The 25,928-nt window shown below is 53.2% G+C and overlaps 1 protein-coding gene across 4 annotated transcripts; it reads left to right on the top strand.

Moving 5' to 3' along the window:
* Positions 1-3,659: 3,659 nt before the first annotated feature.
* FBXL19 (F-box and leucine rich repeat protein 19) lies at positions 3,660-25,634 on the top strand. Of its 4 annotated transcripts, XM_041749293.1 has the most exons (13): positions 3,661-3,890; positions 3,975-4,144; positions 5,210-6,539; positions 7,819-8,019; positions 9,338-9,481; positions 9,585-9,671; positions 9,765-9,983; positions 10,491-10,652; positions 11,772-12,283; positions 18,751-18,914; positions 19,005-19,166; positions 23,582-23,800; positions 23,905-25,634. In XM_041749293.1, exons 4-13 carry the CDS (start codon positions 7,843-7,845, stop codon positions 24,081-24,083), a joined length of 2,025 nt encoding a protein of 674 aa, XP_041605227.1. In that variant the 5' UTR covers positions 3,661-3,890; positions 3,975-4,144; positions 5,210-6,539; positions 7,819-7,842; the 3' UTR covers positions 24,084-25,634. The 4 variants fall into 4 exon arrangements, with proteins under 4 accessions (XP_041605229.1, XP_041605227.1, XP_041605228.1 ...); XM_041749295.1 differs by lacking the exon at positions 5,210-6,539 and having other exon boundaries at positions 3,660-3,890; XM_041749294.1 differs by lacking the exons at positions 3,661-3,890; positions 3,975-4,144 and having other exon boundaries at positions 4,181-6,539.
* Positions 25,635-25,928: the final 294 nt, after the last annotated feature.

Genomic DNA, 25,928 nt, shown 5'->3' with positions numbered 1-25,928 from the left:
TCAAATAGCTTTTTTTTTTTTTTTTTTTAAAAAAAGATTTTATTTAGGAATGCCTGGGTAGCTCAGCAGTTGAGCATCTGCCTTCAGCTCAGGGCGTGATCCTAGAGTCCTTGGATTTAGTCCTGCATCAACCCAAGTGGTTGTTGGTAGAACATGCAACTCTTGATCTCGGGGTCATGGGTTTGAGCCCCACATTGGGGCTCAAACTTAAATTTAAAAATTTTAAAAGAGGGGGGACTTTTACAATGTCCAGAGCCCTTGCTGCAGGAACCCACTTAGAGCACAGATCCTGGCTCCCAAATGGAAAGGTACATCTGCAAAAAGAAATGATATTATGGGGCATCTGGGTGGCTCAGTCGGTTAAGTAGCCAACTCTTGGTTTTGGCTTGTCATGATCTCAGGGTCCTGGGATCAAGCCCTGCATTGGGTGCCTCACTCATCAGGGAGTCTGCTTGTCCCTCTCCTTCTGTTCCTTCCCCCACTCAGTCTCTCTCTCTAAAATAAATAAATAAATCTTTAAAAAGTGATATTATCTATATGATAAATTTGAAGAAGTTTAAGCCCATGCTTCCAGTAGAAACTCAGTTTGCTGTTGACATCAGATCCTCTGGGAACACTAGCAGAGCTCTACTGAAGGGTTGTGGGGCCACCTGAAGCCACGCTCATTGCTGAGCATTTCACTTCTGGGATCTTCACTAATCAGATCCAGGCAGCTTTTTTTTATTTTTATTTTTTTTTATTTTTTATTTTTTTATTTTTTTTTATTTTTTATTTATTTTATGATAGGCACACAGTGAGAGAGAGAGAGAGAGGCAGAGACACAGGCAGAGGGAGAAGCAGGCTCCATGCACCGGGAGCCTGACGTGGGATTCGATCCCGAGTCTCCAGGATCGCGCCCTGGGCCAAAGGCAGGCGCCAAACCGCTGCGCCACCCAGGGATCCCAGATCCAGGCAGCTTTTGCGCACTTTGGTGTTTTGCCTTTTTTTTTTTTTTTTTTGAAATTTATTTATTTCTTTATTTAGCAGGGGGAGGGATAGAGGAAGAAGGAAAGGGAGAATCTCTAGCAGACTCTGAGCTGAATGTGGAGCCTGATGTGGGGCTCAATCTCATGACCCTGAGCTCATGACCGGAGCCAAAACCAAGTTGGATGCTTCACCAGCTGAGTCACCTAGGCACCCCATGGGGGACCTTGCCTTTTGTGATGATTGATCCCAGAGCTGACCATCACCCTCTCACAGAGGGATTTTCTGTTCATTTGTCCATTATAGTTCAATGTATATCAGATTCCTCTCTACTTTATGTGGATGTCCCCATACCATATGATAACAAAAGAGCTCATTCACTGGGTGTCTGCTAGTGTATGCTTGCCCAGAAAATCCTCTAGATGGTGGCACTTTCCCCTAGGGCCCTTAGGAAGCTGTATTTGTTATTGGGGTTGCTCACAAGTATTCCAGTTCTTCTTCCAGGCATATGGAGAGATCTGCAGTTAGGTGAGATTATGTACAGGTTGGTACAATGTGAGCAGAACTGTCACATGGAAGCTCATATCAAGATGGAGCCTCTCCCCTGAGTGAATAGAATGAGCAGACCATCCCCCACTAGCCATGCAGCAGGAGCAAGAAACGACCTTTGTTGTTATAAGCCACCCAAGCTTGTTGTTATTGCAACTTAACCTAGCCTATCCTGGCTGATACAGAAGCTATGAACGTATATAGAGATACAGAAGAGATCGAGAAGAGAAGAGTAGCCATTGCTACTTCAGAACTTCCAAGATAAATGGGCTGCTCCAGCTCCTGAATTCAGTGTGCTCATTCCAAGGTTTCAGATAGTTCTTTTTTTTTTTTTAAGATTTTATTTATTTATTTGACAGAGAGAACACAGGCAGAGGGAGAGTCAGGCAGAGGGAGGAGAAGCAGGCAGGGAGCCTGATGTGGGGCTCAATCCCAGAACGCTGGGATCATGACCTGAGCCAAAGACAGATGCTTAACCAACTAAGCCACTCAGGCGCCCCAAGATAGTTCTGAAAGTAGGAAGGTACCCTTCATTCCTTTTTAGCAGTTCCTCAATAGAGACTGAGTGGTCTGACCTGTTTCTGAAACCGGTCTTTAGTTCTACCACCCAGGCCCTTACAAAGAAAACCACCACCACTGAGTGGTCATAAGCCATCCTTCCAAAGTGTCTTATACAAAATGCATAAATAAGGTTGACGAAAACAACCATCATTTTTATACAAATGAAAAGGACTCATGAGTGCCGGATTCCTTGAGTTCACTTATTTTGAGGTCTGTCATTTTTATATTTTAATGTCAACATGGTTGGATTATAGTATTTTCAACTCCTGTAATTGTTAATAATATCTGCTCATGGTAAAAATGTTAAGCTGTAGAGTGGGGTACTAAGTGCAAAGTAAAAGTTTGTTTTTGGTTTTAAGATTTTACTTACTTATTATTCATGAGAGACACAGAGACACAGAGAGAGAGGGGGGCAGAGACATAGGCAGAGGGAGAAGCAGGCTCCACTCAGGGAGCCCAATATGGGACTCGATCCCAGGGCAGAGCCAAAGGCAGATGTCTGCTCAACCACTGAGCCACCCAGGTGCCCCAAGTAAAAGTTTTTCTATATTTTTTTATATGCAATTTCATTCTGCCATCCCCCTAACCACCCAGCTGTGGGTACAGAAATGGGGTCTGGCACAGGGGTGCTATATATACAGCATAAGAAATGGCCCTGACCCTCAATAGGCTTGTTATGGTTGTCTCAGTTAATGGAGTGGGGCCCATAATGCTTACATTAGAACTAAAGCAAGCTAGTGGGGGTGGGTGGTGGTGGACCCGACGAATGAACGGTGTTGAACTGGTGAGTACATGTCTTATCCAAAGCGGCAGCCATTTGCTCAGGTCCAGTTGTTTCTTGTCCAAGAAACAGGGGCTCGGTATTGCTAGATTTCAGGGTTTCAAGTGAAAGTGGAAATTTCAAGAAATTTGTTGCTGTTGTGTCACATTAAGCACACACAGTTGGCTGATCAGTTTGTGGATGTTGCAGTAGTCCTCAGGACGGGTCTGGAGTTCTGGGTTTGAATCCTAGCTCTATCACCCATTTGTTATAGCCCAGTCCATTTATAGCCCTCATCTATAAAATGGGATTTCTACATCATAGGATTCTTCTGAGGATCAGATGAGATGTTGAAAACACTGACTTAACCTGTGAGGTGGACACCTCATAAAGCTTACAATGTATTGAGTCAGTAAATAAATTTCATCTGGGAATTACAGGAAGACTTCACTGGGACAGTGGCATTTAAACAGAAACCTGAAGGATGAAGAGTAGAGAAGTGGGAAGGAGAAGGGAAAGGACCTAACAGGGAGCGGGAAAAGCCCTTGAGAAAGTCCTGATCACGGGAGCCAATGCTAAAGCAGTGAGGACACGGAGGAGACAATCATCTGGGGGCCAAGGATTTCCAGACAAGTAAGGAACTGGAAGGAGCTTCAGTTCAGCCTCAGGCCAGTCCCTACAAACTTAAGACCACATTAAACTGGCCAGCGTTAACTTCCCAGACAGAAAGACCACACCCACCGACTCTTCCGCAGGGCCCCCTAACCCTCTTCTATCAAACACAGAAGAGAGAGGGGAGCAGGGGTGCTGCCTTGGGGTCAGAAGTGAGTAGTTTTCCAGGCAGAGGAGGAAGATCAAGAAGGCAGGTAAGAAGGCACAAAGGTGGGAAGCATTCCCATTTGCTTTGGCAGCTGAGATGTCTGGAGGGATGCCTCCAAGCCTGGCTGGAGAGGAGGCTGGGCAGTACGAAGAACCTACAACTTGAGGCTGAGGAATCTGACCGGGCTTCAGGACCTCAGTCAAATGGAGAATGGGCGCCCCCTGGGAGCAGTGCTCGGTAGTGGACGCTGGAGGACCCAGATGCGAGGGGAGGGCGGGGGAGGGGGTGCGGTTCAAGATGGGGGTAGATTGCCTGCCACAGTTTTCTTCTCACAGGAGCTAACCCCTTCCGGCGTGATGGATTCCTGGGATCCCAGAAGAGCTGGGCAGGAAGGGAACTCGAAAAAGGAACTACCAACACGTGCCCTGTGTCAGGCCCTGAACTGGGCACTTTCGTGAACACTGTCCTAACACACCAAAATCTACTTGGAGGTAGGTATCCTTATCCCCATTTTTCAGATGAGAAAATCGAGGTTTGGTGACTTCCCGAGGAGGGTAGGGGATTTTGTGTGACTTCAGAGCCTCTTCCCTGGAGTCCTCCCGACCTGGAAGGTACCGATTCCATGAGGTTTGGGGGAACAAGCGTCGGGTGTGAGGCGCCCAGGGATAGGAGCGTGATGGTACTTTCGGGGAGAACCACGCCTCCCTTGTCGCGACAATACTGATTACTGTTGCTTTCCTTTAAGAGCCTGGCCCTCAAATATGAAATCCTTGCTACACGCGGGGGCGGGCATTATATATATTCCTTAGATCTCCTGGACGTCTTTCTCCCTCACCCGCATTGAACCCCACTGGTGACATAAATTCTCCCTCTCCACTAGCGAGTGAAGGCGTGGGACTACAATTCCCGGCAGGTCGTTCAGAAAGAGGTGGTGGGGAGAGGAGGAAAGAGACTCTCGCTTCCCGTAGGCTCGCAATTTGCCGTGTCGGCGGTGATGCACATTTCAACAGCCCAACGTCTTTTCTCTGGCGAGCTAATGAAGGGACTACGTCCCCCAGCAGGCACTGCCGCAGAGAGCAAGTGATGGGCCGCCATCACTATTGTAGTCCTTTCCCCCGTTTTCCCAAGGGAGCGGCCCTAGTGCGTGGACTACAAATCCCAGATCGCCGCCTCCCCTTCCCTTCGGCCGCCATTTTTGCTGGTTGTCCCCGCCCCTTTCCCCTTCCATTGTCTCCACCAAAGATAATAGAGCGGAGCTGGGAAGACTGCAACTCCCGTCAGGCTCTGCGCCACCGGGAGGGGGATTTCGATGTTACAGGCGGGCGAGGTGCCCAAGGGAGTAGAATGAGGCGACGGGGAGAGGCCAGGTACCCTGCCATCTTTATGGTAGTCTCCTTATTCTCGTGGTTCCGCCATTCTTAAGGCACACTAGAAGGCTAGAAAACTACTATTCCCATCGCACCTCATAAGACCGACTATTAGGTGTACGCCCCTCTTCCGCCATCTTGCTTGTAGTCCTCGTTCCTTTTCACCTTTCCATTGTTCCCGACCAGTAGAAATGGCAGCGGGAAGGCAGCAGATGGACTGCGACTCCCGTCAGGTACCACACACGCGGAGGGTTGTGGATAGGAGGGCGTGTGAGTGCCTGGGAAGGAGGTCGGGTCCGGGGAGAAGGCCATCTTGTTTGTAGTCATCGTTCCCGCTCCTTCTCTATCCTCTGCAACGGGGAGCCTCGGGGCAACCGGACTATAACTCCCGGCATCCTTGGCTCCCGGCTTGGCACGCCCTCCGCCATCTTGTTTGTAGTCCCCGCTGGCCCCAGCATCCCATTGTTCCCACGGTATCCCCGGCGGCCGCAGGACTACGATTTCCGTCGTGCCCTGCGCGTGTTCGTCCTGGAAAGTGGAGGTGGTGGGGAAAGGAGGGGGCAGGGGGCGGGGTTCCTCTGGGAGAAGGAGGGAGTAAAGAGGAGGAGGAGGAGGGAAGAAGGAGGGAGGGGTGGGGGAAGAGAGGAGGAAGGAGGAAGGAGCTCAGGAGGGATGAGAGAGGCGGCCAGGGCCCCGGGCCGAAGCAGCGCGGGGCCGGGGGACCAGGGGGGCTGAGGCACCCCAATTGCCCCCTCCCCCTTTCCCTGCCCCCTTCCATCCTTTCCTTCCACCCTCCGGCTTGAGGAAGGGGATTTATTCAAATTTTATTTAAATCCCTATCTCTGGAGGGTCGCGCGCTGGGGGGGAGGGGGAAGAGGGCGGGGGCGCGCGCAGGCTGGGGGGGCGGGGCCGGAGCTGCTTCCTTCACCCCCCTCCACTCGCCCCGTAGCCCTAGGGCAGGGGGCCGCAGTCTAGGGGCGGACCCAGGGGAGGGGGGCAGGTTACAGGGACCCCCCCCTCCCCGGGAACCGGCGGTGGGCGGGGCTTGAACCCCGGAAACTGTGGGGGGCCCAGGCCTGGCCCTGGACCCCTGGGCAGTGAGGGCCGGGAAGGGGCCAGTTAAAGGGCCGGGGGCGCTGGGGAGAGGCGGAGTGGGGGGAGGGGAGCTGTGACTCGGACCCCAGACTGAGTGGGGCCCGGGCAGAAGCTGAGCACCCTGCGCCCGAGGAGCCCCCGTTGGCCTGGGGGGGCTGAGGGACTGAGCCCCCCAGAGCAGGACCTCCCCCTGGAAGGGCCGCGCCGCAGCCCGTGGGAGGGCCTCGCCCCCGGCGCCCCCCATCTCCACTCGCCGCCGTCCCGGCCTCCGCCGGAGGGAGGGGCCGAGCGCCCTCGGGGGGCCGTGGACCCCGGCGTTCTGAGCGTTCCGCGCCCCGCGCCGCCCGGCCCCCCCGCCGCCGATGGCCGCCGACCCGCCGGGAGCTGCCGAGAAGGGAGAGATGGCTCCCGGGACACGTGTGAGGTGGGTTCATGCGGCTCCTCCTCACCCCCAGACCTGGGCAGCTCCCACTCCCATTCATCCTCAGCCCGGCCTCTCTCTACCTTCCCCGCCCCCAGCCTCGCCCTCTCCTTGCTCCAAACTCCTCATCTCCAGCCCTCCTTCCTGTTACCTCTCAACCCTGGGGAACTGGCCTTCCTTCCTAGACCCTGCTTCCCCTTGCAGACCCCCATCCCCGCCTGCAGTCGCCGCCCTCCAGGCCCCTCCCCTGGAGCGCTGGAGGGCCCCTTCCCCCCATGGATGGGGCTGGAAGTCCCTGGAAAGGGGGAAGCTAGGGTAAGACTCTGGCCACGAAGAGACCCCTCCAGGCCTGCTGAGTCTGTATGGGATCTTGGAGGATCTGGTTTCCATGGGAAGGGGAGCCCGAGGGATTCTAGACAATTAGAGATGGAAAGTAGCTTGGGAAGCTTGGGGAGTGTGTGTGTGGGGGGAACATGTAGGACTGAGTTCTGTGGAGATGTCAGGGTGGATTCTAGAATCCCAGGGAATCTGGGAGATTGCCCAGGCTGACCTGAGAGATCCAAGAGGAGGGTGTCTTGGGGCAGAAGGAGCTCTGTGGGGAACAAGCAGTTGAGATCTTGAACTGAGGAGGGGCTCTGAAGCAGCATGGAGGGGGGGTGTTTCAGAGCCCTAGGGATGGGGGAGGGCAAGCATCCCATTGGATCTGTTGACAACGTATGGGTTTTGGGGGAAGAGAGATTGGGTGGTAGTTGTGTGTGAGAGTGAGGAGGGAGGAAGAAAGGTCTGAAGCTTCTACTCGGGAATTTGGGTATCTTGGAGAGAGGTAAGTCTGGGGAATTTTAGGTTGGGAAATGCATGAGGTGTAGTAGATTTGGGTAACGGGGGAAGAGTGGGGCCTCTCTAAGGTAACTGCACAGACAAGGAGCCCTGGATTTCCAAGGAACTTTGGTGTAGGAATGTCAGTGCAGGGGCCCCATTCCCTTCCTCCTCCCTGGGCTAGGCAAGGGGCTGCTGAGGAAGTGATAGAGTAAAAAGAGTGAGGTCTGGAAGCCAGTTCTCCTGAGGAGCCAGGTGAGCTGCTTTGGGAGAGAGAGGCTTTGAGTAGAGGGACTGGTGCCCCCCCCCCACCCACCCAACCCTCTCCACCCAGGGATGATCTCCTTGTTTCCTGCCTCCCTCAGGAGAGCAAGCTCCGGCTGCCTAGGAATGGGGGGAGCTGCCAGGAGTTTCCCAGGCTGGGGCCTCCGTGGGCCCACCTGACCCTGCCACCATTCACCCACAGCCCTCGGCGTTGCTGACGCCCCCAATGTCGTCGAGCAGCCGAGGGCCGGGGGCCGGAGCGCGCCGACGCCGAACCCGCTGCCGCCGCTGCCGGGCCTGTGTGCGAACTGAGTGCGGGGACTGCCACTTCTGCCGAGACATGAAGAAGTTCGGGGGGCCCGGGCGCATGAAGCAGTCGTGCCTGCTCCGGCAGTGCACTGCCGTGAGTTCTGCCCCCAGTGCATCGGATACGTTGGGGCTTTGGGTGTCCTTCTGGGGTGGCTGCTTCCTAGCACACACTGTAGAGTTGCTGTTTGTTCACGCGTTCATTCAGTGTTTTGTTCAGATGTTCTCCAGACCCATTTTTGCCTCCATTTCCAAGCTGGGGCCAATGTGAAGGCAGCCAGAAGTATCTAATGTAGTGCTTACTTTTGTGTTTTTACCAGCGTCAGAGGCACAGACTCCTAGAGAGCTTGCCTGTCTCCTACTGTTCCTTAGAGGAATCTGTACACAGGGGCCCACTTCCAGAGCTGGCCCAAGTGAACAGATCTTAGCCTTCTTTGGCCTCATCTTCACTTGCCAGAGTGGTCTTGGATTTGAGGCCAGGCTTACCCTTTGTGTGACCTTGAACAAACATTTTGAACCTTGAGGTGCCTTTTCTGTGAAACATTTTCTTTGCTGAGTTGTAAAGATTCAGCAATAGCACGGATGTCAGTGTGCCCAGCACACAGTGTAGGTATCGGAGAACAGGAGTTTCTTCCATTGAGCTCTGCAGGGCTCCAGAATGTGGCCCCTTTCCCTCTAGCCCCTCTGCTACCTCGGTACCCTACAGCTCCCCTCTTCTCTCCCTTTGTCCCTCAACCCTTGCTTCACTTTCCTGTTCCTCTTTGCCCTACCTCCTTTATCCTTGGGTCTGTCTCCCCACTGTCAGCATCCTTCAGATGATTCTCTATTACCCTGCCCTCCCCAAAGTCCAGTTGTCTGAGGGCTGCTCTCCCCCCTAGGACCAGCCAGCTGCCTTTAGTGTTCCCAGGAGTCTTGCCAAAACCTGATTCATTGTAGGGTCCGGTGCAACCCTTGGGCTGCCCCCTGTTTAAACTCAGAATCACCCAGAGCTGTGGCCACATGCCCTGCAGTGCTCTCCCTCTCAACAGTATTGTCCTATTTGCTGTGGTTTTTATCCTTCCCCAAAGCCAGCTACAGTTTCAGGGTCACACACACAGACTCTGATTCCAGCTGCAACATTTTCAACAGTGATAACAACTATGTATCCAGTGTCTCTGGGGCATGATCTCATTCTTCCAAAGGTTTTGCAAAGAAAAATGCCTAGCCCCATTTTACAGATGCACAAACAGACAAGAGAAGGTTAAATCACTTGCTCAAGGTCATACTGCCAAAAAGGAACAAATTCAATATTTGACCTAGTTTGACCCATGGGTTCTGAACCTCATCCAGTGGCTGGCCAGGCTTCCCAGAAGGAAGGGTCTCCCCACCCCTGTTGCTTGCTTTCGGGGTCCCTAATACTCCCTCTTCCCCAACAGCCCGTGCTCCCACACACAGCTGTGTGCCTCTTGTGTGGGGAGGCTGGGAAGGAGGACACAGTGGAGGGAGAGGAAGAGAAATTTGGTTTGAGCCTCATGGAGTGTACAATCTGCAATGAGATCGTCCACCCTGGCTGCCTGAAGGTGATGGGCCTGGGGGCCCTGGAGTCTGAAGGTGATGGCCCTGGGGAGCACTGCCTCTGGGTTTACTGGCGCCCTACATGCACTCCCTGCCCTCTGCCTACAGATGGGGAAGGCTGAGGGTGTCATCAATGCGGAGATCCCTAACTGCTGGGAGTGCCCTCGCTGCACCCAGGAAGGCCGGACCAGCAAGGTAGGGGTAGGGGCTGAGCTGGGTGCTGGGTTCTGGGTAGATAGTGGATTGGGGAGCTGGAGAGAACCTCACCCCCAGCTTCCATCTCCCCAGGATTCAGGTGAGGGACCAGGCCGCCGCAGGGCTGACAACGGCGAGGAGGGCGCCAGCCTGGGGAGTGGATGGAAGCTGACGGAGGAGCCGCCGCTTCCACCACCCCCACCCAGGCGCAAGGGCCCCTTACCTGCTGGGCCCCCCCCAGAGGACGTGCCTGGGCCCCCCAAAAGAAAGGAGAGGGAGGCAGGGAATGAGCCCCCCACCCCAAGGAAAAAGGTGAGCAAGGGAGCATGCTCGCGAGGCCCAGCCCAAGGGATTCTGGGAGCAGTAGTCTAGTTCCTTTTTAGGGAGGGTGGGCCCGGGAGGCTGCGCTCTGTGGGTTCCCCAGGGGGTGTTGGGAGATGTAGTTCAAGAGATAGGAGTGGGGGAGGATGGAGCATGCTCAAAGGGGAGGAGAGGTACAGGTGAGGGGCAACTGGCACTGGGCAGGGAAGGTTTGGGAGTCTTGGGTGCTTCAGGTAGGAGGAAAAGAGCATGCTCAAATTAGCTGCTACAGAAGAGGAAGGAGGGGCTGGAAAGGGCCTGAGGGGGAAGAAAGAGAAGAGGAGAGCATGCTCAGTGAGTCAAGACACTGTTTGGAAGGTGAGCATGCTCAGAGTTCTTCCTGAGATGGGGGCTTCTGGGATTTGTAGTTGAAGAAGACAGCATGGATCTTAGTTTTGTGGACAGTAAGGGGCTAATGGGGTCTCTCCCTTTCCCCATATTTCCCTCTTGCTCTGGTAGGTGAAAGGAGGCCGAGAGAGGCACCTGAAGAAGGTGGGTGGAGACGCCTGCCTCCTCCGAGGATCGGACCCAGGCGGCCCCGGCCTTCTGCCCCCCAGGGTTCTGAATCCGAGCCAGGCTTTCTCGTCCTGCCACCCTGGGCTCCCTCCCGAGAACTGGGAGGTGTGCCGGGGACCTCCTCCCTCCCCCTCCCACCTTTCCTTGCCCCACCCTCCACCCTGGAGAAGAGATCTGTCCCTTCCTACTCACCTTGTCCTGCCCCTGCCCCATTTGGCTACACTGGGCATCTGGACCCCTGGGAAGAGTGGAGGGGGAGGGGTGGGTTGGGGCCAGGCCACAGGACTTTCCAAGAACCCTTGGGGTGTCATCTGACCCATTTGCGTCATCTTTCCAAACTTAAAGGGAAAAGAACTGAGTTCAAATCCCTGCCCACTGACTCCCTGTGTGGTCTTGGCAACTTGTCAGCTGCTCTGAGCCTCGCTTCCTCATCTGTGAAGGAGATGATACTACCTACTTTATCCACCCATTCCACAGAACTGTTTACATCTAATGAAAGTAAATGAGATTTGTGAACTGTGAAATGTACCTAGATTTGAGGAAGACGAGGCCCAGAGAGGTTAAAAGACTTGCCCAAGGTCACACAGCAAAGTTAGAATTCACGTGTCACTTTGCACTGACACGTGAATGCAAGGGTCTGCCTGATTGTGTTCAAATTCTGTTTCTGGCATTGGTCAGTTTGTAACCTTGGGTAAGTCATTTAGTCTGTCTGAACCTCAGTTTCTTTGAGTGTAAGAGTGGCCTAGGTTGCCACTCCGTTGGAGCACTGTGAAGATGTGAGTCCGTGAGTATGAGGTGCTCTGTCACTCTCATGTCGTTGTCACTCTCACGTCGTTGAACAGACACGTGGAATCATCTAGTCCAGTGTTCCGTGTTATAGATGATGAGGCTGGGGCTTCCCAAGGTCCCACAGAGAGTTGATAGCCAAGCTGATACTCAAAACTCCATCTCCAGCTCTTTTCAATATTTGACTGCCTTTGGAGATTCATAAGCTATTGAAAGGCTTCTAATTCTTTGAATCAGTGCCTTCATGTGACAGATAAGGAGACTGAGGTCCAGAGAGGGACATGATAATGTGGCTGAGGCCTCACATTGTTCAGGGGCAGAGCTATGGCTAGAACTCGGGACTCTCTTGGGCTGCTCATCCCCTGCTGACTCCTCAGGGCAGGTTGGTGGGAGAGTGTGTGTCAGGCCCTAGAATAGCCTCCCCTTTTCTCCTTGCAGAAACCAAAGCCGCCTTTGGCCTCTGCTGAGGGCCCGGCAGTACCATCCCCATCACCACAGAGGGAGAAGCTAGAGCGTTTCAAGCGCATGTGCCAGCTGCTGGAGCGGGTGCCTGACACCTCCTCGTCCTCCTCGGACTCGGATTCCGACTCTGACTCTTCAGGCACATCGCTGAGTGAGGATGAGGCCCCTGGCGAGGCCCGGAATGGGCGACGGCCAGCCCGGGGCGGCTCGGGCGAGAAGGAGAACCGCGGGGGGCGGCGGGCTGTGCGCCCTGGCAGTGGGGGGCCCCTCCTCAGCTGGCCCCTGGGCCCCGCCCCACCGCCCCGGCCCCCACAGCTGGAGAGGCACGTGGTACGGCCCCCACCTCGAAGCCCTGAGCCCGACACGCTGCCTTTGGCTGCTGGATCCGACCACCCTCTGCCCCGTGCCGCCTGGCTTCGTGTCTTCCAGCACCTCGGGCCCCGAGAGCTGTGTATTTGCATGCGAGTCTGCCGGACTTGGAGCCGCTGGTGAGTGGCCTAGATAGGCCTGGGTTCTCATTTGCTGAATGCCCTGTAACAGCAGGTTATGACCTCTCTGGGTCTTGGTCTTAGGCTGGTAATACTATAGTACGTACACATTAAAGTCTTCCATATTTGTTGTGCACAAACTACATCTTTGAGCTTGTTTGACCCTCGTAACAACTTTGTCAGGGTAGGTTCCCTTTTAAAGATGAAGCTGAGGTCAAAGTTGTGGAGAGGAGATAGTAGAACTAGGAATTTGAATCCAAGCACTGTGGCACCAGCACCTTTTCTCTTCATAACCATCATTTATAAGTGTGTGTGTGTCAAGCATAGCACTAAATGCTATGTATGTGTCACCTGATTTGCTTTTCACAGTTCTTCTCATGAAGACAGTCTTATTAGAGGTCCCATTTTCACATAAGAAAGCTCTCTGTGGAGGTGGCCCCTGCCTTCTCAGAGATAGCCGTACATGAGGCCCCTGACCTCCCCCCCCATCACTTCTCTATGCCCCAGAGCCACTGCAAGCTCCCTCTGCCTCTCTTCCACTCATCTTCCCACTGCTTCCTGAACCCTATTTGTTCAGAAATGTTGGTCATCCTCCGAAGCCCCTGGTCTTCCTCTTCAGTCCTGCCCCCGACATAATCCCTCCCCAGTCCCATCAAACTGCCACAGTACCCTGTCCTCCTCACAGAGCACGTAGAGACCTTCCCCAAGTTGATGAACTTTTACTCATTTATTCATCCTCCCGTTCATATCGCTTGTCAGAGTGGGGCAGATACTGTGTCTTTATTATCTGCATGTTCCTTATTATCTGCATGTTCCTCAGCGTGGGATGAGGGCAGTGTACGTGCCCAAGAAGTATTTTATTAAATGAATACATTCAGGGTTTTTCCCAGGCACTTACTGTGGGGCAGGCATCCCGCTGGACACTTTGTAGATTATTGGCCCACTTGTTCCTCATAATAGCAACTCTGGGAGAGAATGAGGGACGCCTGAAGTCACAGCACACGCTGGTGGCTGAACTCAAACTCCACTCCTTTTCCTTGGGACTCTGGGGCTCTATTCACCGCTCTGATCTCTGGAGGCTGGTGAGCTAAGAGCATGGGAGTGCAGGCTCTGGAGGCAAATCTTGTTCTTCCCCTGATAAGCTGATGGCTGCTGGGCTAGTTTCTTAACTTCTCTGTGCTTCAGTTTCTTCCTCTGTTAAGCCAGGAGAACTAAAGCATTTACTTCATAGCATCTTTATGAGCTAACATATATAAAGAACCAAGGACAGTACCCAGGAATTAGAAACATCTGGGCCCTTGAGGAGCTCCAAATCAGCCTGCAGTATAGAAGCAAAGAGAGCAATTGCCAGAGATTACTGCCTCTGCTCACATAGTGGTTGAGGGCATGTTTGCTGAGGCCTCTTTGAGGCCAGCTCTGTGCTTGGCACATGGGATCCAGAACTGAAGAGGACTTGATTTCTACCTCAAGGAGAGACTTGTGACCAAAAGCGGATGAAGCAGAGAGGCTGGCTTGCACAGTGATTTCTAGCTTGGGCCCTGGAGTCTGCCAGCTGTGGGTGTCCTCTGCTGTGACTCCTGTACTGCCTGGATGTATGGCCATGGGTAGATAGCTGTACCTTTCAAGGCCTGTTTTCTCATTTGTGGTCTAGGGTTCATACTAATACCTCGTGAGGCTAAATGAGGTGGTTTTTGCAAGGCACTTAGCACAGTACCTGAAAGGGGCTAAACACTCCGTAAAATCGTGGTTTTTCCAATAGGGGTGAAGGTAGGGGGAAAAAAAAAGGATGAAGGTAGGGCAGACCAGAGCTACAGTGGGAACAGGGAGGAGGCTCTGTCAGACGTAGGGGCAGGAGGGGTAGAGGAGAGGAGGGACTCAGGCTGAGAACTTTTTTTCTTTTTAAAGATTTTATTTATTTATTCATGAAAGACAGAGAGAGAGAGAGAGGCAGAGACACAGGCAGAGGGAGAAGTAGGCTCCATGCAGGGAGCCCGACATGGGACTCGATCCTGGGTCTCCGGGATCACCCCCTGGGCTGAAGACGGTGCTAAACCGCTGAACCACCAGGGCTGCCCAGGCTGAGAACTTTTGAAGAAGCAGAATGGCTTGGCATTTGGTGACTAAATGGCTATGAGAGCTCCGGGGTATCTCTCAGCTGAGTTTCTGGCCCATAAGCCTGGGTGGGCAGCAGTGCCATTCCCCAAGCTCAGGAACACCAGATGAGGACCAGGTACCAGGAAAGCGAAGTGCTCAGATTTGACATGTTTGGTCCAAAAGGCCTGTGGGCCAGTCAGAGCTAGCAGGGCAGCAGATGGGTGTACAGGTCTGACGCTTAAAAGATCCAGCTTTGGAAGTTCTTGCCGTATAGGTAGCAGCTTCCAGAAAGGGAAAAGACAAAATGTCAGTATCTGTGAGTTAGAGAAAGCAACCAGAGACACGGAGATGGGAGAGGTGTCCTGAAGAAGAGAGATTGAGGAAGGAGTGAATGATAAAGTTTAGGATGTTGGCAGGAGGTCGTGGGAGACCCAGGACCAGAAATGGCAGTTGGATTTGCTACAAGAGGTCTTGGTATCCTTGGGTGTGCTACGTGGGAGTAGGAGACCAAGCCCAGTCTCATGAAGCTAAGGACATCAGCTCCAAGGCAGGGACTTAATCTGTTTGCTGCTGTGTCCCAGGTTCCTAAGATGGAGCCTGGCATACAATAGATTCTAAGACAATACTTGTTGGAGGGATGGATGGATGGATGGATGGATGGATGAATGGATGGAAGTGAGGAAATCAGGATGGAGTGTGGAAAGAGGTAGTGAGGGTGGAGCCAGAGAAATTTGTAGGTGGGAGAGCAGGAAGTTTCAGGCTTTCCTGTCTGGTGGCTTTTATCTCTCTCGGAACTGGGAGGCAAAGTGAACATACCAAGAGTAAAGGGAGGGGGGTGGGCAGAGGAAGCATGACAGAGTTGTTAGTTGTAGAAAAAAGGGTTGGAGCTTGGAGAACTGAGCAGAGAGGGTGACAAGAAAGGGACTGGACCACAGGGTGAGGACCAGTGGATCTGGGAATAAAGGCCTGAAGATGGGTGGATAGGAGGACAGTGGTGGCATCAAGGAACCCAGAGAGCTGAAAGTCAAGAACCAGTTTTGGCTGGAGCTCCTTACAGGCACCAGTTGGGCTGCTGCATCTGCATCCCCAAAGGGCCTCTGCAACACAGGTTTAGGCCCAGAATTTCGAATTTGGGAGGTGAGCTTAATAGGCAGCTGAGTCAGCTGGGGCGGCTGGAGTCTAGGAAAAAGTGAATGGGTTAGGGAACTCAGACTCGAGCCCTGATGACCCTGGATGAGGGCATGCCGTGCCTCTTAAGAATTCTTCCTGCTTCTCACCGTAGTCATTCCACAGCTTAGAAAGAACCAATCCATGGTTACCTGCTACCTTTACAGTGAACTCCCACAGCCTTCTTGGACATTTGGACACATACAGTACCTTAGTGAGTGCATTAAATGATAGTCTAGCCTGGCATTACAGCCTGCCGTGACTTGGTGTGCCCACCCTGGGCCTCCTCTGCAGTCCTGTCCCTGCCTCTTCCCCAGACATGGTTCAGGCTCTCAATCTAGAGCAGCTTGGGTTAAAGCCTGGCTTTGCTGCTACTTAGTAGCTGTGGGACCTGGGACAAATTTCTTGACCTCCATGGGCCTTGTTTCTCTTAATTTGAAAGAGGAGATTATAGTAACAGTATTTATTTCCTGGGGCTGTTGTGAGGCTAACTGGCTATGCACAGACCAGTACCTGGCACGTAGTAAACCCTTGATAAACACTAGGTATTAATGCCATAGTCAGCCCCATCTTCCTCATTATTAAGGCAAGGGAATGAATTACCCTTTGTTCCTGCTGCCCGGGTTTCTCAGAGTTTTCTGTCTGTGTCCTAGCCCTGGACGCTGGTTCTTCCCCATCTGGAATGTACTCTCTCTTCCCTCCCCTTACGGTCTCCCTAGGAAGCTCTCTGTCAGATCCTATCATTGACTGTTTTGTCCCTTGCTGCTTCAGTTACCGTGGACTGCCTACATTTCCCTTGTTTCCTGACGGCCCAGTGGAGGCCCCGAGTGGATTGTTGGCCACAACTGAGGTTTAAACCTAGTGTCCTAGTCGTTCAAGGGCAAAGGGACCAATTAGTTCAAGCGAAGAAAAGTCATGGGAGACTTCCTGGAAGAGGAAACACTGGAGCTGAGTGTTGAAAGCTCTGGGTTGGTTGGCATTTGGGGCAGAAGCACAACGTGTGCTAATATATGTTGGCACCAGGCAGCAATGTGTGTCTATAGGCGGGCAGGTGGTTTGGTCTGGCTTTTGTGGAGTATGATACAGAAACACTTGGTGGGGTGGCCTGTGTGGGCGCCTAGGGGGAAGAGTTCCTTTCTAGCCATGGAAGATCCAGGTCTTCTTCAAGGTGGGATAGTGGCAATTGAACTGAGACTCAAGACTGGATTGGAATGGGCAATTCCACTGGATGGAAAGTGGAAACGGGCGGGACCTAGGGACAGAAGCTGGGTTGAGGGTTAGGTTGAGTTTTTTTCCTTTTCTGTTTTTTTTAGGATTTTATTTATTTATTCATGAGAGACAGAAATGTAGGCAGAGGGAGAAGCAGGCTCCCCATGGGGAGCCCAATACACAACTCGATCCCAGGACCCCAACTCGATCCCAGGACCCCGGGATTGTGACCTGAGTCAAAGGCAGACCTCAACCACTGAGCCACCCAGGCACCCCTTCATTTTCTGTTTTATAATCGGAGAGATTTGCAAATGTTAATTGGTTGAGTGGAAGGAACCAGGAGAGGGAGAGGCTAGAATGCCAGAAGAGGCAGGGAAGGGGTAAGAAGCAGCAGGCAGAACAAGAAGTGGATTTGTTGGGATTGAAGCCTTAGTGTTTGTGCCCCCAGTGATTCCCTAAAATGTTGTACAGGGCTCTATGGAGAATGCCTGGCAGTTTCAAGTGGCACAAAACCATGCCTTAATCCTTCTATTAGTTTTGAAAAGGAAGTCTCACCATTGGGTGCTATTGTATCTTTAACACCTCTCTAATACTTATCTCCTTGTTTAACAAAAATAGTCTTCAGGTGGTAGCCTAAAGCCACACCAACACCTGCCTAGAATTTAATAGCCCCAGTGTGTTTTTATTGTGCGTATTTCTAAGGTTAACATTTTTATGCGAAACAATACTGGTTTTAAGTGCAAGGAGGGGATCCATTTAAAGATGAATTCATGTTCTGCAGAGAAGGAGATAGCAACTAACTGGAGTTGGTAAGCACTGCTCCAGCCCAGGGCTTCTCAAAGGGGGAACCCTTCAGGATGAGGGGAGGGGTGGGAGGGAGGTGAGACAGCTTCCTGGGCCTTCCTCACCCCTGCTGCTTCTGAAACAGCCCCTCTAGCCCAGTGGGAATTTCCGGACATGCATTGAGAACTGGAAGAGGCTTTTCAAACTAAGTCTCAAGGAGCTTTAGTGGCCACAGGGTGTTCACAGATGACCTTGGGAGAGGAGGGGAAGGGGTCCCTGGTGAAATAATTTTGGGAAGCCCATCTCTGGTTTGCTGTACCGCGGGGACCAAAGTTGTCAGGGATCAGGAAACCTGTTTAACTTTGTGTAGGCCTCATGTTTCTTTGAAACTTTGATTCTTGGCCCTACCAGGCCTTCCATAAACAGTGAGTGAACAAATGAAAAGCTATAGACGAAGCATATTGTGGGGGAGTGCTCAATAGAAGCTTCAGGGACCTCACATAGGCTTCGCAGCATTCATTCATTCCGCACACGTGCAGTAGTTGATCTGCTATGCACCCGGCATGGGCTAGGCACTGGTGCTACCAGAGGGGAAAAGCTATACCTGCCCTTGTTGAGACTGTGCTCTAGTTGGAGGGACATAGCAATCCAAGGGAGGAGATAACAAGGCTGTAAGTCAGGCCTTGGGCATCTGGCCACCAGAATGGGGCAGATAGGGCTCAGCGGCAGAGATTAATAGGGTAGATGAGAAGTTCCCACGAGTCACCATAACTTAGCCAAGGAGAACTCCAGAAGTGCAAGGTGGGGGGTTTGTGGGGGCTGCTGACAGATCTCTTTGATGTTACATCAAATACAATGTGTAGGGTGCTTGTGTCTTTGGCAAAATGCTTTATGAGCTGTAAGGTCTGTGAACTGCAGTGACCTCATTTGATCTGACAGTAGCCCTGTGGGGCAGGCTGAGTCTGGATCATTATCTTCATTTTACAAATAGATCGTCTGAGGCTCAGGGAGAGGAATGGACCTGCTTGGGGTCTCGCATCCAGTTGGTGATGAAGTTGAGCCCCAAATCCAGTGCTCTTGGCCTGAGGCCGGGAACTTTCTGCCACCCCTGCTGTCTCTGTGAGCCAGGGCAGAGCTGTGGGGGACCCTTGAAGTAGGGAGTTTGGCAGGCTTGGGAAGAGCTGAGGGCTCTGTCTCCCTCTTGTGGCTGGCAGGTGCTATGACAAGCGTCTGTGGCCTCGAATGGACCTGAGCCGTCGAAAGTCACTGACCCCACCCATGCTCAGTGGTGTGGTTCGTCGCCAGCCCCGAGCCCTGGACCTCAGCTGGACAGGTGTCTCCAAGAAGCAGCTCATGTGGCTTCTGAACCGTTTGCAAGGTAGGGGGTGATGGCAAGGTAGGAGAGGGTAAAGAGGGAGATGATCCTGACCTCCCCACCAACTTCCCGACCTCCCCACCCCCTGTCCAGGCCTGCAGGAGCTGGTGCTCTCCGGCTGCTCCTGGCTCTCTGTCTCTGCCCTGGGCTCTGCCCCACTGCCGGCCCTGCGGCTCCTGGACCTCCGCTGGATTGAGGATGTTAAAGACTCACAGCTCCGCGAGCTGCTGCTGCCTCCACCAGACACCAAACCAGGTGTGGCCTCTGGTGGCTTATTTGTAAAATGGGTTGGGCAAGGGGCAGGGGGAGGTATGAGGCCTCCAAGGTCTCTTCTGACTCATGCTGAATGTTAAGAGATGTCAAGAAAGGGTAGAACACATGAGTTTGGTTAGAAGGCCTTGCTTGGCCACCGTTTGTTCATTTACTCACCTGCTGTGCATTGGGCCCTGTGATAGGAACTGTGAGGGAACAGGGATGAAGGGGATGTAGCTTCTGCCCTCTAGAGGGGAGATGATGATGGGAGGAAACATGGTATAGGACAGGAGAATGACAGAAGAATTCTGGGATAAGCCAGGAGCATGGCCGATGGCAGATGAGAGTAAAGTCATAGGGTATGGTGGGCCTTACTGGGGAGCTTCCTCCAAAGGGAGCAGCATCAGTTGACATGGAAGAGCGCAGGCCCAGTATGGGCAGTCCCTTCCATTTGTCAAGGAGAGCCAGACACGTGGATTTTTCTCTGTAATATTCTTGATTTTATTTTATTATTTGTTTATTCTATTTGAGAAGGGGAGAGCAAGAGAGTGAGTGAGCATGAGCAAGGGGAAAGGCAGAGGGAGAAACAGACACCCTGCTGAGTGGGGTGCCTGATGTGGGGCTTGATCCCAGGACCTTGAGATCATGACCTGAGCTGACGCTTAACTGACTGAGCCACCCAGGCTCCCTGAAATATCCTTAATTTTAAATGATAGCAGTTAATTTAACATTCTTTTAAAATTCATGTGTGGACCAGTACAAATATGGCTGAGAATAGATTTGGCCCTTCTGCCCCCCTTGCCCTACACTGAAAGGTAAGGGTTTTCCTGAGGGAATGGAGCAGAAAGGCAGAGCCAGTTACCTTGGAAAGTTGCATAGGGGCGGTGGTGTCCTCTCCCAAGTGAGGCTAGCTACCTCTCCACCCCTGGGTCAGGCCCAGGTACCCTGCCAGGTAGAGACAGCTTTTACTATTGAACACATACTCCGGCCCTGGCCTGGTGGAAGGCCCTAGAGACTTCAAACAGCCTTATTCCCTACCCTGTAGAACCCCAATAATGCAGAAAAGAGAGGATCAGAAATAGAAGGTTATGGGGTGATATGGTTGAGTCTGTGGTTAGGGGTTGGGGGGGACAGTAAGACAATCCCTGCCTGAGGAGATGCTGTTGGAACGGAGTCCTAAAAAGGGCAAGGGTGTCTCAGGGAGTGTGAGGCAGGAGTCAGCACCTCCGTAGGGCATGAGGTGCATGCTGACAGAGGGGCATGCTTGGAGCATAGGCTGGTCACAGGAGGTGCAGGTTAAGGAGTGCTGAGGCCTAGGGATTCCTTGTCTAGCCAGGAGATGGGATACTCGCAACAGCTTCTCTGGCCCCCACTAGTCTATTTTCCACACTGATGCCAGGAAAACTTCCAGAAGGGCAAATCTCCATGTCACTCCTAGGCTCTAAACTTTCTCATAGCCCCCCAGTACTCTTTGGATAAAGACTGATATTTTTTGGGTAAGGCCTGGCATGGTCTGGCTCCCACTGATCTATGCCATCCCCACATTTCAGCCTCTTCAGCCTCTTTACCAGAGTCCCTCCAGCCTGGGGCCTTTGCTTAGTTCTCTTTGTCTGAATGCTTTACCCCCCTTTGTGTCCTTTGTCTGTTTAACATCTAACCATCCTTCAGGCTTCAGCATAAATGCCACTTCCTCCTAGAAGCCCTCCATGATCCTTCCTCCCACTGAGATCAAGGTTCCTTTAGAGCTTTGAGAGCAGTTTTCTCCCAGCTGTTCCTGCATGGTTGTGAAGTGATTTAATGAAAACCCATTTCTTCTCCCTGAGTTCGTAAGCTTTGGGAGGGCAGGGACTGTGCTTAGCCCAGAGCCTTGTTTTCACAGCTCACTTTTCAGTGCCCTTCTTTCCACTCTAGTCCCCTTCACAGCAGCCTTGGAAGGAGATAGAGCAACATCTAGGATTCTTACTATCTGGACAAGGCACCAGGGGCTCAGAGGGGTTGACAGCTACAAGTCACATGGGCATAGCTAGGCTGGAGAACTCCCCTGTTGCCTGCTCTTAATGGAATGGGACTGAGCCAGGAAGATTTAGGTGGAGGTGAGGTTGGGCATTAGGAACCATGGATTCCATGAGGTGAGAAAGTGCTGGTTGGCTGGCACACTGACACCAATTCCTCCTGCCTGATCTACCTCAGGAGCATACAGAGATGAGCCTTCCAGGCACTTAAGACCAAGATTGCATATAGTGTTGGGACTCTACACTCACCATCCTTACTTACCTTGGCTCTTTGGCTCTGTGCAGCATTCCTGGAGCAAAACTTAAAGTTCTTCTATTTCCCTGCTTTTGTCCCCACTGCCCTCTGCCTGGCCTGCTCTTATCTCACTTCTTTGCACATTCAAATCCTTGGAAGGCCCCCCTAAATGCTGGCCCCTTGATGAAATCCTTGAGATGCCCACTTCCCCTGCCCAGGCCAGAAGTGACCTGTCTTTCCTCTGCTTCCCTCTAATGGCTTTTAGCTGTGGCCCAAGATTGAGGGTATCTGCAGATGTATCCCCTTCCAAGGCCCTCAGCTCTTTGAAGGAAAAAACGAGGTGGAATTCAGAGTTTGCCAAGTCAAGTGCCCATGAAAGTGGCCAGGCAGGTGACAGGAGGGATGGGCTTGGTGAATGACTTTAGGGAGTAGCATCTTGCAACCCAGTTTCCATCTAGTCATTTTCAGGTGCAAGGGATAGCCCAGTGGTGCCAGATCAAGATTTCTTTATGAAAAAAAAAAAAAAAAAAAGATTCCTTTATGGAAATTAGTCATTAAGAAAAATTTTAGCACTATAAAAATTTCAGGTTCCATAAAATAGTTGTATAGGCTAGTTTCATGAGTTTGTGATATCTGATCTAGTTTATCTATGGGCTAAGCTCGTGCCTGGGAGGCAGATAGTATTGTGGTATGTTTGGTCTGGTGTCCTACTCTGTTTCTTTGGTCCTGTGACCTTGGACAGCTTGCTTAATGATTGGAGCCTCAGAATTCTCATCTGTAAGCAGGAGTGGTAATCGCACAGCTGTGGTTCTTAAAGCAAGGTCCAGACCAGCAGCATCACCATTACTGGAGAACTTGTTAGAAAAATAAACTCTGAGGCCCTACCTTAGATTCCCTAACCTCTGATGGTGAGACTAGCAACCATCCTAGGCAGCCCTCCAGGGGACATAGAAGAGCTGCCGGCCTAGGAGTAGGTTGCCACTTGGCCCACTTAGCTGGTGCCTGGCTCACACTGAGTGTTCAATTAATGGTGGCTAGTGTACCAGAGGCACTTAGTTTAAAACAAAACAAAACATAGGGGCACCCGGGTGGCTCAGCCAGTTAAGCATTTGACTCTTGATTTTGGCTTGGGTGGCTCAGGTGATATCAGGGGAACCTACTTAAGATTCTTTTTCTCCCTCTGCCCCTACCCCCTCCTCTCAAAACCCCAAAAATGTAATGCAGGAATGTGGTAGACACAATAAAAGAAAAGCAGGCCACATGCCACATGCTTTGGATGTAGAGATGAGGGACATGAGCTCTTCTACCCTGGAGATGAGGGAAGAAGAAGTCTCTAAGCTCAAATCTAAAAGCCAGGGACACTGTCAAAGCCCAGGACAGAACATTGATTTCCATGGTCAGAGTCTAAGGGCAGTGTCACCTCTGGAATCTGGCCCAAGTGTTTGAGAGTGGGAGGGGAGTTAGAAACTGAGACAGGGATGAGACCTTATAGGAACTGGAATGTTCTAGCCAAGGAGATGCCCTTAGAGTTTTTAGTAGAGGAGGGATGGCGTCCTACTTGTTTTTGGGCATGACTCAGGAGAGGCTGGACTGAGTGCGGAGGCTAAGGCTGGAGTTCAGGCAAGAGTGGTGGTTGTCCCAGAGCAGTGACCAGGGAATGGAGAGCAAGTGATCTAGCAGGTGATGTTACTAATGGAAGGAGAGGGAAGTAGGAGGGAGCCTGGGGTGGCAGTTCCATTAGGGACAGCACTTGTTGGATGAGTGAATATATATATGGAGCACCTCTGTCCCGATTGCTAGGGATAGAGCAAGAGCAAGAGAAGAATTCTTGCCTTTTTGGAATTAACATTCTAGTGGGAAGAGAGGAAAAAATAAGTCACATGTTGAGAGAAGGGGAACCATAATGGCAGGGAAGGGGTAGGACTGTTTGGAATGTTACCGTATCAAACAGAGTAATCATGGAGGGTCTCACTGAGGAGGTGATGTGAGCAATGGACAGATTAAAAGAGGTCTGGTTATGGGGGTGTTTGGGAGAAGAGCAGGTGGAGGCTCTCTTGTGGGAGCAGGTTTAGGGGGTGGTGAGGACTCAGAGTGTGGAGACAGCTGGTCCAGATGCCTCGGTGCAGGCACCGGAGCAGCCAGGAGTGCTGATCTCTTAACTACCTGCCCAGGGCAAACGGAGAGCCGTGGGCGGCTGCAGGGCGTAGCAGAGCTGCGCCTGGCAGGCCTGGAGCTGACAGATGCCTCCCTGCGGCTCCTGCTGCGCCACGCACCCCAGCTGAGTGCCCTGGACCTGAGCCACTGCGCCCACGTCGGGGACCCCAGTGTCCACCTACTCACAGCCCCCACTTCCCCACTCCGCGAGACCTTGGTGCACCTCAATCTTGCTGGTAAGCATTCTCTGTGTCCATCCCACTAGTGTGTTAAGTCCCCATCGCCAGTGTCCACTTCCTACACACCTTCATGGTCTCAGCTCCCACTGCCTCACCTCCAGGGTGCCACCGCCTCACGGACCACTGCCTCCCGCTGTTCCGCCGCTGCCCGCGCCTCCGCCGCCTAGACCTGCGCTCCTGTCGCCAGCTCTCACCTGAAGCTTGTGCCCGGCTGGCAGCCGCTGGGCCTCCTGGCCCCTTCCGCTGCCCAGAGGAGAAGCTACTTCTCAAGGACAGCTAGTTGGGTGCCCCCCACCCTCCCCCAGGACTCATCAGGAGCCTGGACCTCGGGCCTTCATTTTATCCCTGCCAGGAGGCCAGGTTACCCACCTCATGACTTGGGATTCCTGCCCAGGGACTCGAGCCAGCCTCCCCCTTCTCTACCCCCTGCACTGATATCTCTGGGGGTCTCTCCTTCCCATCCCCTCTCCCTTCCACCTGCTTCATTGTCCATCCCCTGGGGGGAGTGGGTCAGAGGTACTGGGGGGTGCTGAGCCAAAGGGATGGTGGGAGGGGGGTAAGGTGCAAGTTTGAGGGAGGGAAATGGGAAAAGGGTATCTGCACACAGGATACTGGGAGCCAGGGGGCTGGGGGAGGTGGAGGATGGGCTGGGGGAGGGGGGCAGAAAGCAGACCACCAAGGGTTCAGGGAACCAAGACCAGATACTTGGAGTTGGGGGGTGGGGGTGGGGCCAAAAAGGGAAACAGAGGAGCAATTGGGGATCCAAGTGTCAGAGATGGGGGGGACTTGGGGAACCAGGGGAAAGCTAGGGCTGAGTGAAGGGTGGGGGCAAAGAGCAGGTGTGGGGGCAGTAGTACCCCCTCAGGGGGTCACACCCCTCTCCTTACTCCCTCCCCAGATTTCAGTTCCTTCCCCCCCCCAACCCTGACTCCTTGAACGTCACTGACAATGGCAGCTATTGCGAGGAGTGGGGGCCGCGGGCCTTCCCGCTGTTCAGCGTGGCCCAGGGGAGTGGTGAGGGGTACCCCAGCCCCCTACCTGCCTCCCCGCACAATACTTGAACATTCATCTGTACTGAAGTGTTACTTGAACCGGGGGAACCTCGGACCTGGGGGAGCCGGAGTGAGGGGACTGATTCGCTTGGACTGAGACTGGACTGGTGGGCACCCAGCTTGGACTGCGCCACCCCCAGGCTCTCTCTTGCTTTACTGTATTGAGCAGCTCCACCCCTCCTGACCTGAGGTGGGGGTGGGGGTGGGGTGCCAGCCCAATGATGGGGAAGATGGGACTCCTCCAGCTTGGCTCTTCCCACTCTTTCATCGTCATGGAAACTTGTATCCCATTTGCCCAGGGAACTGCCACTCCTGGTTGCCATGGAAATAGCAGCCAATGGACACCTCCCGAAGCCAGTGCTAAGGCTGGAAAAGGCCCCTCTTAGTTGCCATGGGAACTTAGTAACAGACTCTTGGCCCGCCCCTCCTCCAGGGCGGGGGCGGGGCTTTGGGAGCCAGCGGGGAGGAGTTGGGGCCAGATCCCGCCCCTCAGCCCAGGCCTCCCGGGGGAGCCGGGTTGTACCATGTAGGGGAGGGGGGATCTATCCACATACCTCAGGTAACAGGGAGGTGCGAGGGTGGGGGGAGGGACTGGGCGGACCAAAGGCCGGAGGGGAGGGGGTTCTGGGTATTGCGAAAGGCTTGAGGATGGGGCCGCTGGAGGGAGGGGGAGGAGGCAGCCCGGCGGGGTCAAGTGGGGGGTCCCAGCCGGGCTGGGCCCCTGGGCCCCGGGTCTGTACAATACGGTTTGCTATAAAACTCAAAATCTTCCAGCCAGGGCCGCCGCGTTCGTGTGTCTCTCTTCGGCGTTGAGGTGGGGGTAGAGCCCAGAGGACCGAGTGCTCATCTTTTGGGCCTCTGGGAGAAGGGGTCTGTTTGGATGCTTCTGGGGGTCCTTAGAACCTCCTGCGGCTTCTCGGGACGGAGAATGCCGGACCCCCTGGCGTCCCTACAGGTGGATGGATTCACCTTCCTCCGGCTCACTACGGGGAGGGTTTGGAGGTCTGGGTACCTAGGGGTGTCCGTGTACGCCGAATTGTCTGGGGCCCGGGAACTCCCAGTCACAGGCTGGG

Source organism: Vulpes lagopus, chromosome 3 (assembly GCF_018345385.1).
Source record: "Vulpes lagopus strain Blue_001 chromosome 3, ASM1834538v1, whole genome shotgun sequence".
Taxonomy (NCBI): Eukaryota; Metazoa; Chordata; class Mammalia; order Carnivora; family Canidae; genus Vulpes; species Vulpes lagopus.
This window is presented reverse-complemented; position numbering and strand designations above follow the sequence as displayed.

What these genes read in the sequence shown, in the direction of transcription:
- FBXL19 (XM_041749295.1), top strand. Translation starts at nt 7,843, where the DNA reads ATGTCGTCGAGCAGCCGAGGGCCGGGGGCCGGAGCGCGCCGACGCCGA. An exon ending in TGCTCCGGCAGTGCACTGCC is followed by an intron (nt 8,020 to 9,337) that starts GTGAGTTCTGCC and finishes CTTCCCCAACAG; the next exon opens with CCCGTGCTCCCACACACAGC. An exon ending in TCCACCAGACACCAAACCAG is followed by an intron (nt 19,167 to 23,581) that starts GTGTGGCCTCTG and finishes CTACCTGCCCAG; the next exon opens with GGCAAACGGAGAGCCGTGGG.